The 14,109-nt window shown below is 36.1% G+C and overlaps 1 protein-coding gene across 1 annotated transcript; it reads right to left on the reverse strand.

Annotated features, from left to right (window-relative positions):
* Window positions 1-317: 317 nt before the first annotated feature.
* LOC129279425 (bcl-2-related ovarian killer protein homolog A-like) lies at window positions 318-13,175 on the reverse strand. Its single transcript, XM_054915533.2, has 4 exons — window positions 12,880-13,175; window positions 5,179-5,753; window positions 4,566-4,729; window positions 318-3,681 (listed from the first exon to the last, which is right to left on the reverse strand). Exons 2-4 carry the CDS (start codon window positions 5,732-5,734, stop codon window positions 3,568-3,570), a joined length of 834 nt encoding a protein of 277 aa, XP_054771508.2. The 5' UTR covers window positions 5,735-5,753; window positions 12,880-13,175; the 3' UTR covers window positions 318-3,567.
* Window positions 13,176-14,109: the final 934 nt, after the last annotated feature.

The following is a 14,109-nucleotide window of genomic DNA, read 5'->3' on the forward strand; positions in this document are numbered from 1 at the left end:
TAGTATTGCATTTTGAATTCCAATGCACGTTTTGACTTTCATCAGATTTCCTTTAACATAGCTGATTTAAGTTCTGATTTGCTTGCCAAACCTATAACGGAATATCAGAAGTGTCACTACTCGTTTGCTCGCAATTCTCAGAATTGTGTATAACATAACGTAAATATATCCAATGATCATTCCCGCCCCTTAATTAATTTCCCCCTCACTATACATATATATATATATATATATATATATATATACCATTGCTGTCTTCGTTTGGGTTTATAGCCTTAGATGTCAACAATACATATACATGAAATACAACCAATTATTTTTTTTATAACAAAATCTTTATTTGGTGAATTTAATCGAAATAGCAAACAATTACAAAAATGAGAGTTTTAAACTAAAATTTATTCATACTCATGATAAAAATCGAAGAAATATTTTCAATTCTAAATCTGCATCTGTGAAACCTCATATATAAAAAGTAACAAAATATGGAAAAATTTATAGATAAAATAATATTAGTTAAAAAAAACCTCTGTGCCAATTACTCACAACGAATGAGTTAAATGCACCAGTAGATGAACTGTAAGTGAAGTGAAAAGTGTAAAACTTACATAAAATTTGATTAAGACTAATCGTAGGTCAATCATCAAACTTACGAAGTTTTAGCTGATCATATCGATTTCAAATTTCACGCAAATCTAGTTTTATTACACTGAGTGAATTCATGAAGAGCAACCTTCTATTAACCTTGGTTAATTCCAGCGTTTTTTACATTACTCTTTGAAGATTGATAGTCGATGTTCTGATTGGACTTAATCAAGCAATTTAGAAATATTGGAGTTATTCTGTTTGTTATGTCGACACTATTTGGTATTGATTTTCAAATTATATGGCATTTTCAAAACCTGACTGATTACAGTGGAGACCCTACCTTCCACTGGACACACTATTTTATTTAAGTGTCGAAGATTGACCACTTAAAATACAAAAGTTCTTATAAATTCAATCAATTACATTAAAGAGAATGAAAGAGAGACAGAAAATGAAAGAGGGGAGGGGGACACAGCGTCCCACAGTATGTGCACAATGATGGATTTCAATGTAAAATCTCCTTCACACTGTAAAATTTGAGCAATTCAACAGTGTGAATCACATAGTCGACCATGTGAACACGCTGTGAACATTCATATTGTCGAGGTGTCCACAGTGTGAAAGTATGTTCACACTGTTGAATTTGAGAATTTTAACAGTGTAAATATTATTTCCCCATAATCCACTATGTGAACACACTGTGATCACACTGGGTGATATTGTGTTCTTTCCAGCAGGGCGAGAGAGATTGGGGGGGGGGGATAAAGTGACGTATTTCGCAGAGTTTGGGGATGGTATGAAGATAATAGTATACAATTTAATACCAGGGAGTTGGGGAAGACTCGCATCTCCATCTCTCCCAACTCCCTGTTAAAACAAACAAAAACATATTACATGATTATATTCTTGCCCGGTCCTGACACCTCAAATCACGTTTTTTTAAAGAAAAAAAAAATATAACAAAACCTATTTTTCATACATCACTCCAATTGTGCTTTGGGTTTCGATAAAGATACTTGTAATTAGTAGACCAGCTACAAATAAAGAAATATACAATAATGCTTCAAGTAACCACGTTGATATGAGTACCTAGTTTAATACATGAGACACGATATAAATAAATACATGAAAAGTAAAAAATATTATATAAAAGATATTGCGTATATAATCTTATGTATGAAAATTAAGAGTATGAATCCTCTTAAGGGAATGATGTCAAACGAATAGCATCATCGTCATCCAAAATAGAACTACGTACCGTTAGACAGACGGATTTCTATGAAGGCACCACTTACACGGTGGGCGAATCTGCCGTAGTTTGGCAAAAGGAAGCATGTTACAAAAATTGAAAAGTATCATTTGTTGTAAATGAGCAATGCGTATCAATGCAATTTAACAGCATATTTTCTTCAACATCTTTCCATAGAACGATCATTTCTCCCCCAAAATTTGCCTGAACGTGCACCATACAAAGGGTGTTTCAGAAACAACAATAACTTGCTTCCTTTTGCCAAAGCTGGGCAGAAATGTATTATGGGAAACCATGTCAGGGTTTGCACAAGAACAATGAACAGCATGGACGGCAATGAACCATTACTGGCCCGTCTTACAAAGAGTTGCGATTGATCCAATCAATCGCAACTTTCGAAAGCCAGCAACGTCAATTTCTAGAAATGAGGTTTATTCATACATTCACTGTTTTCTTGACAATTCGGTATGCTTCTCTTTGTTTTCAAAGGACATTGTGCAAATTTCCTACAGAAAAAATTATGACAATGACGGATTTCCATATACTTGAGATTGATCGTATCAATCGTCACTCTTTGTAAGACGGGATCCAGAAATGCTTTCCTGGTGGCCATCGATCATACGTGTATCTGTCACTCAGTCAAAGTTATTTTCATAGTTATGTTCCAACAGTTATATCCAGAGTTGCACAAACGAGACCAAGGAGAAACCGATGGAATCATATCAATAGTTGCTATCACTCTAATTACTACTTCGTCAATTTTCTTAGGAACTATCCTGGTTCCCCGGTTCCCATATTCTGGTCAAAATACTCTCCAATTAAAGGACTTCATGAAGTTCGCGTTACAGAATGGGATAAAGATAAGTTGTGGCTTCTACAAAGCACGACGGATTCAGGAACATAGATAATGTATTGTCAAGTGCCTTTCATGACACTGAGGCCTTTGTCGGAAGTTGGTGAATCAACAAAGCAGTTTCGTCCTCGACGCTAGGCAAACAACATAATATTTGCCATTTTCCGTCAGCTCAATAACCTAGGACGAATCTGCTGTTCCGGTTCACCAATTATTTTCGACAAAATACTTCTTTCATTGTGGCCAAAGACGTGCCAGCGGTTTCATGTTCGTTTGACGGGCATTTTTCAACATATTCACTGTGTTCTTGAATCCTCCGTGAGTCGTGGAACCGTAAACTCCCCTATACCGAGGACTTCAAATAATACAATAGAATTCGGTATAGCGAGCACACACACGTAATGCATAAAATGCTAACTTTTCCACGAACAAGCATGGTAGAAGATAGTTGTGTGCCTTGTTCTCTGTTTCGTCTGAATAACTCCATCAGGATGCAGAAAACAGACAAAAGTATCGTTGCTGCATCCGTGGAAGGGGACTCGATTTGGTTGTTCCGTTTTTGTTCAAATTAGCGTTCTCGGAATTTTTCTTGACCATTGGCGTAAATTCGCAATTGAGTCAATTTGACGGAAATGTATCGGTGACTTGGGTCGTATTAAAAGTACATTGTTGTTGCAGACAACTTTATTGGACTTACTAGAAGCTATGAATGATGTGGATTTTTATGGTTTGTAAACTAAACAGTCACCATCTGGAAGACGCGAGACACACACTCTTTGGTCACGGTCAGATGACCGATTTCAGCGCATATTATGATCCCATCATGATATCTATCCATATCTGACTGGGGAATAACTGACGGGTATCTGGCAGTACTTCATCGCGGGAACCACAAAACGAGTAACACACCAAAGATCAACCCTGCTAAGCTTAACACCCGAAGTAATGTGATGGATGATTGCTTCTGACGGAAGTGGACAACCAGCCCAATCTATGACCAAAATAATAACATACAATAGAATAAATGGAAGGATATACAAACGTTGTTTCGAAAGACCAATTTCGTTCCATGTTTACATAAATAATAGTCTTTCTGGAGGAATCCGAATTCTATATTGATTTTGGAATAGAAATCACGGCAGGAAATACTTCTATTTTGGTATTTTGATGACAATATTCACGAAAGACTATATTTCGATTCCCAGAACCACTTCACAAAAAACGTTATTATTATAAAAGTAGACCCGTGAAATTGACAACAATGAAATCTTCAAATCGTCTCTAAAACTCACTCACGTCGGCAGATGTATAGTAATTAGCTTAATTGGATGAGCCTGCGCGTATGAATGTTTTTAAAAGAAATATGGCGCAATATAAATGCTGTGGATCATCGACCCTACACCTTTTTTCTATCTTGTTAAAAGATACCGAGATCTCACTGGCGGTGTAAAAAATTTGTCTTATCAGGAATAATAATATTAATGAGCATTTTTTAGAGACGTATAAATAGAGATACAGTCCATATAAATAGTCTATATGCGTGTGGAAGAATTCTTGTTTTGTATAGGACTAACACGTGCTTCTTAAAACGGTATGTGTTTTAACACAGATTTGAATCTGTTGAAATCTGTTATTGATAATTCATTAAAATCCTAAACAACAATCATTCACAAAGGAATAATTCGGGGTCTGGTATTGACTATCTTAATGATTTTTTGGGTCACTATTTTTTCAATGAACTTGCTTAACCGCCCACCCCGGAAGAAACAACGGGCACTTTGTCGAACCTTTGCTGCATGGCACAACCGCAAAATGGTGGTAAGGTACATGTCATAGTATTTATAAATTGATTTAAGGTTAATTATAATATCTTACCCATCCTCCTTGGTCAATGATCCATCTGGCCAGCCTCTTCCTAACGAACTTCTGTAACGTATCAACCAATGCGTTAGCCTGGCTGTGATGACCTTGCTTCACACACTCAACGATGAGGGCGCCTGTAAGAGTGTACAGGGCTATGATTCTTGCCCACGTAATACCTGTTACAGCACAACAAAGGTAGATTTACAAGGTATTTGCATACACGTACATCTCAGAATGAGGAATTTATAGTAGCTTTATCAAACGTGACAGTTTCCTGTGATGTACTTTTGAGACTTTTTGCGGCCTAAAAAGAAATCACAGGAATAGGATATCATTATGGAGAACATTTCTCTGATCAAAGTGATCAGATCATCGAAATGAATGTTGCTACTATGGTAGTACGGTATATAAGGAAGTATCAAAGAATAGTTAAGTTTATCAGGGACAACAAGTTAGGTAGGATGCTTTGGTCAAATATCCGTTACATGAAAAGGCATTGATCTCTCATCTACCATGGCCATCAATTAGATTCATGACCTTATATCCCTATTACTAAAATATTAGAAGTAACGACAGAGCTACGGTCTGAACTGTCTACGGTGAACCAACAAATTGTTAGAAGTACCTTTCCTGAAAATATCCGCCCCGACTGTATTGTAGACACTCTGAATATTGGTGGAGGACTGGAAATTGAGTTGTAACTGATCGGCAATGTCTTCATACAAATAAGGGAAGCATCTTTCAAATTCTGTGGCTACCTTTATGAGTTCCTTAGACACATCCGATGGCCCTATACCGGAATCACGAAACCCATTTTTCACTTGACTCGACTGTGCTTCCTTATCCGTTTTCTGCCTCAAGAATTGGAGTTGGTAGGCACCTCGCTTCATACTAGCCTTTCCGTAGATGTCGCGAGAGATGAGTTTGTGTTTTCTGAGTTTTGCGTAGGCATAGTCCCTGCAAAGGACTTTGGCTTGGTTGACAACATCGTCTTCTGTGGGTGGTTTGTAGAGTAGCCTTCGGCTGCGGATACTGACTTTCTCGTTCAGCCGTTGGCCCAGATGGTAGAGACCATTGGTAGAGTGTTTGAGGTGACTGGAGAGACAATGGATATGATGTCGACAAGTGTCCAGAAGACCTTCCCGCATGTTGCTTAGTAAATCGGTATGTAGGTAATCCATCACTGCACCATCCACCAACCTAGCATGAGTAATATACAAATGAAAGGAAATCATTAATGTGCTGTGAAAATTAAGAATAAAGTTTTTAAAATGCAAATAATAAGAATAAGAGTCAGTTGTATAATCGGTCAATCAAGTGTTAAAACACAACTTTGACTGTTAATCACTCAACAAGTAAGAATTCGAATCACGTTTGATTTTTGATAATTTGTGTTTGCTGATTCAGCAAGTCCCCAAAAGAGAGTACATGCCAAAGTTATATGATAGTGTACAAGGGCGAAGGCTGGTTTGAGCATGGGGAGGTGCACATCCTGGAGAGGTGTAACTTAAGGGGTATGGGGTGCACATCTTGGGGAGGTGAACTAAAGTTTGGAAAATCAGACAGCTGTTGAAAGCAGAAGGGGTACAAATTTCGTTTTGCTTGCCAGGGGGTGTCGGAACTCCTCTGCCTCAGCGGGAGAGTGCATGTACACCCAGTGCACCCCCCCCTCAGCCTACGCCTTTGGTGTATTGCACTGAATAACCTCTTCAAATTCTATTGTTGCCCGGGGATCACTACCTCAATTTACTCTTTTATTTTTTTCACATCCAGGGTCCCGTAACACAAAGGTTAGCGATTAATCGTATGCTTGATTTTTACGATTGATTGTACATTGAAGTCAATGGAATCAATCGTAAAAAAGTGTGCTACGATCATTGCTAAGCTTTGTGTTACGGGCCCCAGATCATCATTCTTGAGGTTGATTGGGGTAAAATATCACTTTCAAAGAAAAAAAAATCTCTTTCCAGTTTGCAAATAAAATCCGCGGAAGCGATGTCAAGTCGATCTTCTGAAACCAGCAGGTGACTATCCGACAATGAAATTTAACTAAAAAAACTTAGGAATGACCTTATCTAAAAACAGAAAGAGAGAGAGAGAGAAAGTGAGAAAATTTGCCAAATTTACAACATAATTTGAAGAACTGGTGCCCATAAGATCTTGCGGCGCGTCGGGAAGTGTTCGGGTAATACCAGGAACGTCCCTGGTAATGTAATACTCATCTATTTACGGTTCTTTGGTCTGCTTGATAACTACTAGTATAATTTTATACAACAAAAATTCATTTCGATCATACAGTGCTCCAAAAATTGATAGCGCATTTTGTTACTCTATGGAATAAGGTACACGAGCTCTATATATAACACAAACTTCATCATGAAATTGATTGGCGAAACTACAATTTATCACGAAAATTCACATGATTTACTCTTGACCAATCAAACAGGCGGGTATTTTAGAAATGGAATACACGTCTCCCGCATGCAGCATTTGGGTACGCCCTCTACCAAAGTCGTCAGGGATTATCATTAAACGGAAAATGAATAAATATTACAAAATACAAATTCATAAATTGACCAATTGTCCAAATACCGTACATTCCTTTGACAAAATCGTTTGAGCACTCTCGATGTTATTTTATAATTCATATCTATTTTCATTATTGATTTATAACTTATGTTTGCATCACGCTCAGATTAGATCATGCCTTCAAAGAGATAAGAAAACTTAAGCAAATATTAGGATATCATCACGAGAAACAGAGACTGAGCAAATACATTCTACAACCAAAATCAACAAAAGATGTCACTTATAGCACCAGTAGCCAGTAGTTCATCACGATTTCGTGGGGCAAACAGTTTACCTAGTTCCTGCAGAACACGAAGACCAAACAACTAATGCCTGTCTAGAGCAGGGCGGATCCAGGGGGCGGGGGCGCTTGCCAATATTGTTTTACCTATAAAAGTGGCGGGCCCTTTTTATTGTGAAAGGGTATCGGGAAACAGAAGTGCATCATATAAAGATATGGCCCCCTTATTCGTTTCCCATTTATTTTTCTTAAAAAAGGTGTAGCACCTCCAGTTTTTCTTGTCAAAAAGTGTCGGAGTGCAGTATATGATAAATGGTCCCTTTTTTGTTCCTAATTTCATGTTCTTCAAAAAATGTGCCCCACTTCTTTATGAATCCTGGATTCCCAACTGAAGAGCGTAATAATTATGTTTTGTATTTCACTATCCCAATTATATATCTTCTTTTACACTGAACATTATCACCGATTGCATATCGTGACGTAACAAACCAGTCACAGTGCGTCAGGGGCGATAATTCAGCAACGAGTGTATCAGTGGCGGATCCAGGGGGAAAGGGGCATATCCCTCCCGTGCTTCCCCCTCCCCTTGAAAGGTACAACAACATGTCATGAATCTGTTACTGTTACATGTCATGGATTTGTTACTGTTACACGTCATGCATGATAATAATACATCTGTAAAGCGCTTAGACACGTCGTTCCGATGTATTAAGCGCTATATAAAAGCGGATTATTATTATTATTATTATTACTGAGGACTTTTTTTGCCTGTCAATTTTTTCCTGGAATATAATTACCTCGATTCGGTAAGGAAAATCTCTTTTGTTTTTTCTTGTAAAAAAAAATCCTGTACAAAAATGCCTGTCCCCCCCCCCCTTAGAAAATCATGGATCCGCCCCTGGAGTTTATATCATTGTCAGCATTATTCTTCCTACTCTTCGTCTAATTAGTTCTATGCAGCCAACACACATTATGGCATACTGAAATTAGGGAAAGGTATAGGGAGGAGTGGGCCCAGGATATGTTCATGGGTGGGGGGGGGGGGGGGTAGGGGATGGCAATTTTGATGTCATATTATTCTAAATTTGATCATATGGTCTTATATAGATACACAGCCAAGACCTCTCATTTTAATACTCTATTGTTCATCCTTTCCTCCCCCATCTATTCACCCCTTTCTCCTCTTCATTTTTTCACATCTTGAAAACATAACGAAAATACGGAGTAAACGGAAAAAGGTGATTTTTCACTTTGCACGTATACATCAGTCATTTGAAATGATTCGAAAAAAAGGTAAGCCCGTATCCAGTGTAATGAGTAAAAAAGGCAAACGTGGCGCGTGGCGCAAAATTTATAAAAATGTCACTCGCGAGCAAAAATAAATGAGCTTTAATGATACGAAAACTAATATTGAGAATGATTTTGACGATAAATTTGATAACATCATAATCATATTCCATTATTTCCCCTCATTTTACTTATTTTCTCCTATTACTCGATCGTAGAGGTTTGGGGGAACAACATGGCACCCAAGGCCCCCCCCCCCATCTATACGCCAATGAAGTTAACTAAATTTTATGTGAAAAATCACGACTGGTGTACAAGATAAGAGTGGAAACAATGCGTCGCTTCATAATCTATATTAATATTATACCTTATATGCAGAGTGTTCATAGAGATTCTTATTTAATAAAATATATATCCTCCTTAGAAAACCCCTATACCTATATTGATGTAAGATAAAATGACTTCCTATAACTACAGTATATACAATGTTTTGAAGACTGGCCGTATCATGTATTCAAATTACAATATTCCATTCCACAAAATAAGTGTTGTGATAAAGAATTATTTTTATCACGCCGACCCACGCAGCGAAGCTCTTCCCTACCGGCATATTTCATAAGGTTAGATATCTATATCACTTCATGAAAATCAGGGTTGAAAATGGTGTATATTGAAAAGCGGCATCTTTTCTAGCACAATCAATCATTTCTGTGAAAACATAGACAGAACCATCCTGTATAATAAACTGGTATAGATAGATAAGCAAGGTGAGAAACAGTAATTGTATAGTTCTTACAGCCGAAAATAATGTGATTTGAATCAGAGTAAAAATGACAGAAGCGAAATAATGAAATTTTATAAAAATTTGATGAAAACTATTAAAGTTATTTAACTTTTTTTTAAGTTTGGCATTATTTTAGTGAAACAGTTGTTATAGGAGCCTAAATTTCGTCATATGAAATTGTGGGGTTAATCATTTTGCCACCACTCTAATTTCGTCTTCTTATGACCTAATAACAAATTGTGAAAACTCCTCGTAAGTTTTCCTTGCATTACTTTGTAATAAATATAATTTGCAGCATTGGTAATCTGACAACTGTATGCAAGTGGCCAATCTTTTTTTCCAATTCATATAGAAGTAGAAAGTGAAATATTTTTGTTAAATTTCATTCAAAGAAATATTCAAGAAAAACTTCGGTGTGGGGAAGACATTATTACAAAAAAAATATCAGCTCGATTATAATTATGGCGTGCAAAGATCTATACAAACTGCAATGATATACAACCTATATATTTTCATTGAATTTTGATGAAATAATTATCAATGTTTTGCTTTTTTACTTCTCTTTTTCCCTATTCTATCACATAGGTTTTTTTTCCTTGACCTGGAGTACCCCTTTAATATTGTTTATAAGTAGGCGATGGGAGAGAAGATTAATAAGATGCGGAAATAAACGTGGTTACGGTGTGGTATACCATCGAACAGAAAATATAAAGACGTATTATTTCCCTATTCCAAACGCTCAATATATACCACTCACCTGCGAAACATTTCTCATACATTTCCCTTGCACTTTTAGTCAATAGAAATTAGACGGATACATTCAAGCATTTTGTAACAATTTTGCCACCCAAATTGAAATTTCAACACTTAGTAAGCACAACCTTTACCCTTTTTGTGCCAGCTGGATCTGAGGACATAACTAAATCTGAACAAAAGTTTATATCAGACATCTCTAGCATTTTTTCACTAAGTTTTTATCATTTATAGTGGGTTTACATTTCATTTTTATTTAATTCTTGTTTCTCCACACCTTTTCCAAGCTTTACAATGATTAACAAAATGAAAATCAAGCCTAAGCCATTTCATGTAAATCACAGCTCAGTGTAAAGCAAATATCGTCACGATTGCCTCAGTGTGTGGGGGAGTGGGATGGGGCGCAAAGCACTCTTCGAAGTGTTTTGGGCAAGGAAAAAAGTTTTAAAAGGTAAAAGATATCTTCAAATCAATTTTAATAGATAAATTCAACTTGTTCTTCATGATTAAGGTCTACTTTTATTCGCATAACTATTTGAAAGTTCTGCGCAAATCATTTTTCACTAACTTTTCAAAAGTATAAGGGGTGCTCACTCAAGCGGAAATATTTTTCGACAGTTATATCGTCATTTGCTTAAATGGATCTGTACCAATGTTATAATGTGGAAACATCTTCAGGATGGAGGTCTCCCACATTTCTATATATATGTTCAGTAATTAAAGAAAATGTATATAGATATATAATTTCACAGTACAGTTGATATTTTATAATGATTTATGTGCATTATTCATTATGTTTAAAAAAATATTTGCTTATTATGTAATATTGAAAAAAAATGTTATACTTGTATATTCTTTGTTTTTTGTTTAGAAATGTGGAAATAAAATAAATCAAAAATCAAATCAATATTACAAATGTATAATTTTACAGGATTTTTTCTAAGTGTAAACTTTTTTTTGATACGCACTGTACATCTAACTGTAATTTCAGCTCATATACGCTTCCAATTCAGACAACTTTCCTTATTCCATGGGGGAGGGGGGGGGGGGTGGGTAATCTAGCTGTCTGTCAGACTTCTGCTTCTTTTCTTTCCTTATAACACTTAGCAAGGGGGGGGGGTCATCGCTTCTGCAAACTATGTAGAAGAAAGTTGAAAAGTCTACCATAATATATTTATTTGAATGGATAGAGAAAAATCAAACAAGCATAGCAACACTAGAAAAAAATCATCCAAATCAGATTTAGAATAAGAAATTACATTTCGCTTTTTTTTCTCAAAACTGTTATGCACACATCCTGGCCAGTCTGTATGCAGGAACCACCAAAATAGGCGTGTACAAAAATGTAAACATGACTGTGTTTGTTTTTAACATGGTCATCTCCTACACATTTTGGCTCCCCCACCCCCCTTCACTTTTGGAAGTAGCTAGAGTAAGAAATAACGTTTTGCTTTTCGTCAAACAGTATGTAAAATCCTAGCCAGTCTGTATGCAGGGGCCGATGAACTGTTTACAGTAAATTTGTAAAAAAAAATCTTATTGTGTTTCCGATTCAGCATATTCACCCCCCCCCCCTACACTCACTCACATTTGCTAAAATGTGTGATAACGAGACGAAAATATTTTAAGGACAAGTCCGCCCCAGCAAAAAGTTGATTTGACTAAAACGAGAAAATCCAACAAGCATAGCACTGAAGGTTTCGACATTTTAAAGTTTAATTTCACAAAACGGTTATATGCAAATCCTTGTCTGTATGCAAATGAGGAGTCTGATGACGTCGATCATCAACACACTATTTCTTTTGTATTTTATTACATGAAATATTCTAATTTTCTCCTCATTGTCAAGTGAAACAACGATTAATTCCTCCCTGAACATGTGGAATGAACATTGTTTAATACAATATGATTCAGTCAAGTTGGTCCTTATTGTCAAATCTATAAAAAATGAAATATTGTATACTTCAAACAATAAATAACAAAAGAAATAGTGAGTGAGGGACATCATCGACTCTCATTTGAGTTGCGCATAATTATTATCACTGTTTTGATAAAACAAGCAAAACTTTAAAATGTCATAACATTCTTATTTTACATCCGATTTTGATGAAATGGTCAGCGTTTTGTAAGTTTGATTTTTTCTTTTTATTCAAATCAACATTTTTCTGGGGAAAAACATACATCATTCATATAGCCTACTGCAGAATAACAAGGTTGAAGTTAACAAGAAAATTACATGGTATCAATGGCAGTTTTTTTTTCTACACCCCATTTAAAATTTTGCATGCGCCTCTTCTTCTTCCGTTGAGTACAGTCCTCTTGAGTATAGTCGTACTTGAGCCTCAGGCTCTATGATCCTAGAGCGTATACGGTACTTATAAGCATACATGTACTCATTTTGCATTACCACGGGGTTATTGGGGTATCATAATGGTGGTCGTGTTGGGGGAAACTCCTGTTCAAACATTACAACTTTTTTCCCCTGAATAGTTTTTATAACTGTGTTTGATCTCTTGCTGGCCCTGATGGTCCCACATTATAATATGCGTTTATATAATAATAGGCCTGATTTACGCTCCCATATAGGAAGATTATTAAACAGTCATACGATCAGGAATTCTACCTCCATGCATGAATATGGTAATATATCGCAGGTTCTAATCAATGCAAGTTGTTTTGGTATATAAACTTACCTCCCACTTGCACTTCGCGCTCCCAATATCTTCTTACGATTCTGCTATATTTTTATCCGGACAAAATAACACATAAGTCATGTAAGTATAGTCCATACAATGAATCGATGTGACAGATCGAGAAAACTAGCACAGCAGTGGAAAATACCAACGAAGTTCCGCAGTTAGTTTACACCGGCTGCACAGTATGCAAGTATTACGAGGACCGATATATTCCGATTTATACACGCAAATCGACATTCCAAGGCCACCACAAAACAAACACCTATTGACAATCGAATTGCGGGAAAAGATCCGGCCAAGCGTACGGAGGGAAGACCGGTTTCATGAAAGGGGGCGGGGCTATAATGACGTCAAAAAATCGGCTTCGGAGAAACTGTGTTTTTAAATTTTAGTGGCTGATATCGATTTGATTCAAGATTATCTTTCATAACTTTTCCTCTGAAAGGAAAATACATATACCAAAATAGAACAAGCAAGCAGACAAATATAAGTTAAGTTTTTATGATATTATTGTGGCTATTTTTCTTCGAAATATCTGCTGTGAAATCTCATGTCATATCCCGGTGTCATATTTTGTTTCTTGAATTGAAATTTCATTTTTCGCCTATTTATATAAAAATAATCTATTTCTATGTAGGCCTACCCTTATAAAAAAAAACCATGGTTTTACAACCGTAATCATGGTATAACCATGGTTAGGGGCGGTTTTACAATGGATCGATGGTAGTCCATGGTTTTAAATTCATAACCAAGGTAAATGTGTGGCGGAAGTGTGGTAATACCATTGTTAAAATACCATAGTTATAATAACATGATAAAAATGTCATTTTATGACGATTTTAAAACCATGGTTATAAAACCATCATTATACCACAGTTTTAAGAAAGTTAAAAAACAATAGTTATAAAACCATGACAAAATCATCGTTCTACTTTGGTGAAAAAAACAATAGTAATTTAACCATGGTTGTAACCATGGTTTCACAGTAGTATAAAAACAATGGTTAGGAAACCTTGGTTTAACTCCCGTTCTACTAAGGTTGGAAATCAATGTTATAAAACCATGATTTAAACCATGGTTTTATGATAGCATAAAAACAGTATTTATAATACCATGGTTAAAATTCCGTTTTACCAAGGTTGAAAACGACGGTTATACACCATGATTTTAACCATGGTTTTAAGATAGTTTGAAAATGATGGTTATATAACCATGGTTTTAACCGTG

This window comes from Lytechinus pictus, chromosome 16, assembly GCF_037042905.1.
Source record: "Lytechinus pictus isolate F3 Inbred chromosome 16, Lp3.0, whole genome shotgun sequence".
Taxonomy (NCBI): domain Eukaryota; kingdom Metazoa; phylum Echinodermata; class Echinoidea; order Temnopleuroida; family Toxopneustidae; genus Lytechinus; species Lytechinus pictus.